Source organism: Olea europaea, chromosome 15 (assembly GCF_002742605.1).
Source record: "Olea europaea var. sylvestris chromosome 15, O_europaea_v1, whole genome shotgun sequence".
Taxonomy (NCBI): domain Eukaryota; kingdom Viridiplantae; phylum Streptophyta; class Magnoliopsida; order Lamiales; family Oleaceae; genus Olea; species Olea europaea.
The window spans coordinates 4291336-4293251 of record NC_036251.1 but is presented as its reverse complement, the minus strand read 5'-3'; the positions used below and the strand labels follow the sequence as shown (position 1 = coordinate 4293251).

At 39.4% G+C, this 1916-nt stretch overlaps 1 protein-coding gene across 1 annotated transcript; it reads left to right on the top strand.

The window, feature by feature from the left end:
• Window positions 1-228: 228 nt before the first annotated feature.
• LOC111411127 lies at window positions 229-1009 on the top strand. Its single transcript, XM_023041688.1, has 2 exons — window positions 229-362; window positions 664-1009. Exons 1-2 carry the CDS (start codon window positions 229-231, stop codon window positions 1007-1009), a joined length of 480 nt encoding a protein of 159 aa, XP_022897456.1.
• Window positions 1010-1916: the final 907 nt, after the last annotated feature.

The window sequence follows — 1916 nt, the reverse complement described above, 5'->3', positions numbered from 1 at the left end:
CTGGATACGATCGATGATTTATAGAAGGCTTTTCTAAGATAGCGGGTCCCTTGACACAACTAACTCGAAAGGGTGTGAAGTTTGTATGGACTGAAATGCGTGAACAAAGCTTCCAATAATTAAAAATAGATTAGTATCCACTCCAGTGTTAGCAATTTCGGAGGCATCGGAGGGATTTGTTATCTATAGTGATGCTTCCAAGCTAGGTCTGAGTTGTGTTTTGAAGTAATGTGGAAGGGTGATAGCCTATGCATCAAGACAATTAAAGCAGTACGAGAAAAATTATCCGACGCACGATTTAGAACTTGCAGCGGTAGTTCACGCTCTCAAGATTTGGCATCATTACTTATATGGAAGCAAGTGTGAAATTTACAGTGACCATAAGATCCTCAAGTACTTCTTTACCCAGAAGGAATTAAACATGAGATAAAGACGATGGTTAGAGTTAGTAAAAGACTATGATTGTACCATCCATGACCATCTTGGTAAAGCTAATGTAGTAGCAGTTGCTTTGAGTAGGAAGAACTAGGGTCACTTATCAGCACTGGGAACATAACAAAATCAGTTAATCAAGGACTTTGAAAATTTGAGGAGAGAAGTGCTAACACTACCAGCTTGAGCATCATGTAAGTTGACAAGTTTGGTTCTAAAATCAACCCTCAGGGACAAGATTATAGCAGGTCAAAGGGATGACTCTTTCTTGGAAAAGATAAAGGTAGAAGTTGGAACCGAGAAAAGGAAGGGATTTGAGATAAGCAGTGATAAAACACTTATGTTTAAAGGCAGACTGTGTGTACCTAAGAATGAAGAAATAAGGAAGGAGACTATGACTGAGGCTCATTCTGCTTCTTATGCTGCACACCTGGGCTCTACAAAGATGTACAAAGACTTACGTAATACCTTTTGGTGGAGGAATAGCTTTATTTGTGTCGAAGTGTATTGTCAACAAGTGAAAGCGAAGCATCAAAAACCATCAGGGCTATTAAATCCATTGGACATACTAGAATAGAAGTGGGAGGAAATCTCGACAGATTTTGTAGTGAGCCTTCCTAGGTCAGCAAAAGGTCACGATGCAATTTGGGTTATAGTAGACCGACTTACAAAATCTGCCCATTTTCTACTGGTCCGTATGACTTTCAGTTTGGAACAATTTGCATAATTGGATGTCAGAGAAATCGTTTGACTTCATGGGATACCAACATCCATTGTGTCAGACAAGGACCCCAGATTCACTTCAAAATTTTGGAGGAGTCTTCAGATAGCTATGTGAACTAAGTTATCATTCAGTACTACATATCATCCTTAGATCGATGGACAGTCAGAACGAACTATACAAGTATTAGAAGATATGTTGAGGGCATGTATACTAGATTTGGGCGGTAAATGGGAGAACCACTTACCACTGGTGGAATTTGCATACAATAATAGTTTTCAAGCTACTATTGGCATGGCTCCATACGAGGCATTGTATGGCCGAAGATGTTGTTCACCAATATGTTGGGATGAGGTTGGCGAGAAGAGAATTTTGGGTCTAAAACTTATTGAGAAGATAGTGGAAGCTATAGATAAGATCAGGATGAGGATTAAGATAGCTGAAGATCGCCAAAAGAGTTATACGGATAAGAGAAGAAAAGAGCTAGAATTTGAGGTGGGAGAAAAGTGTTTCTCAAGGTCGCCCCTATAAAAGGGATATTACGATTTGGGAAGAAAGGGAAGCTGAAACCATGATTTATCGACCCATTTGAGATCCTCAAGAAGGTTGAAAATGTAGCATATCGTTTGGCACTACTGCTTGAGCTATCGATAATACATGATGTATTTCATATTTCTTGTTGAGAAAGTACATCCCCGATCCAAGTCACGTGATTAATGCTCAATTGTTGGATGTACGGAGTAATATGACTTACGAAGAAGCA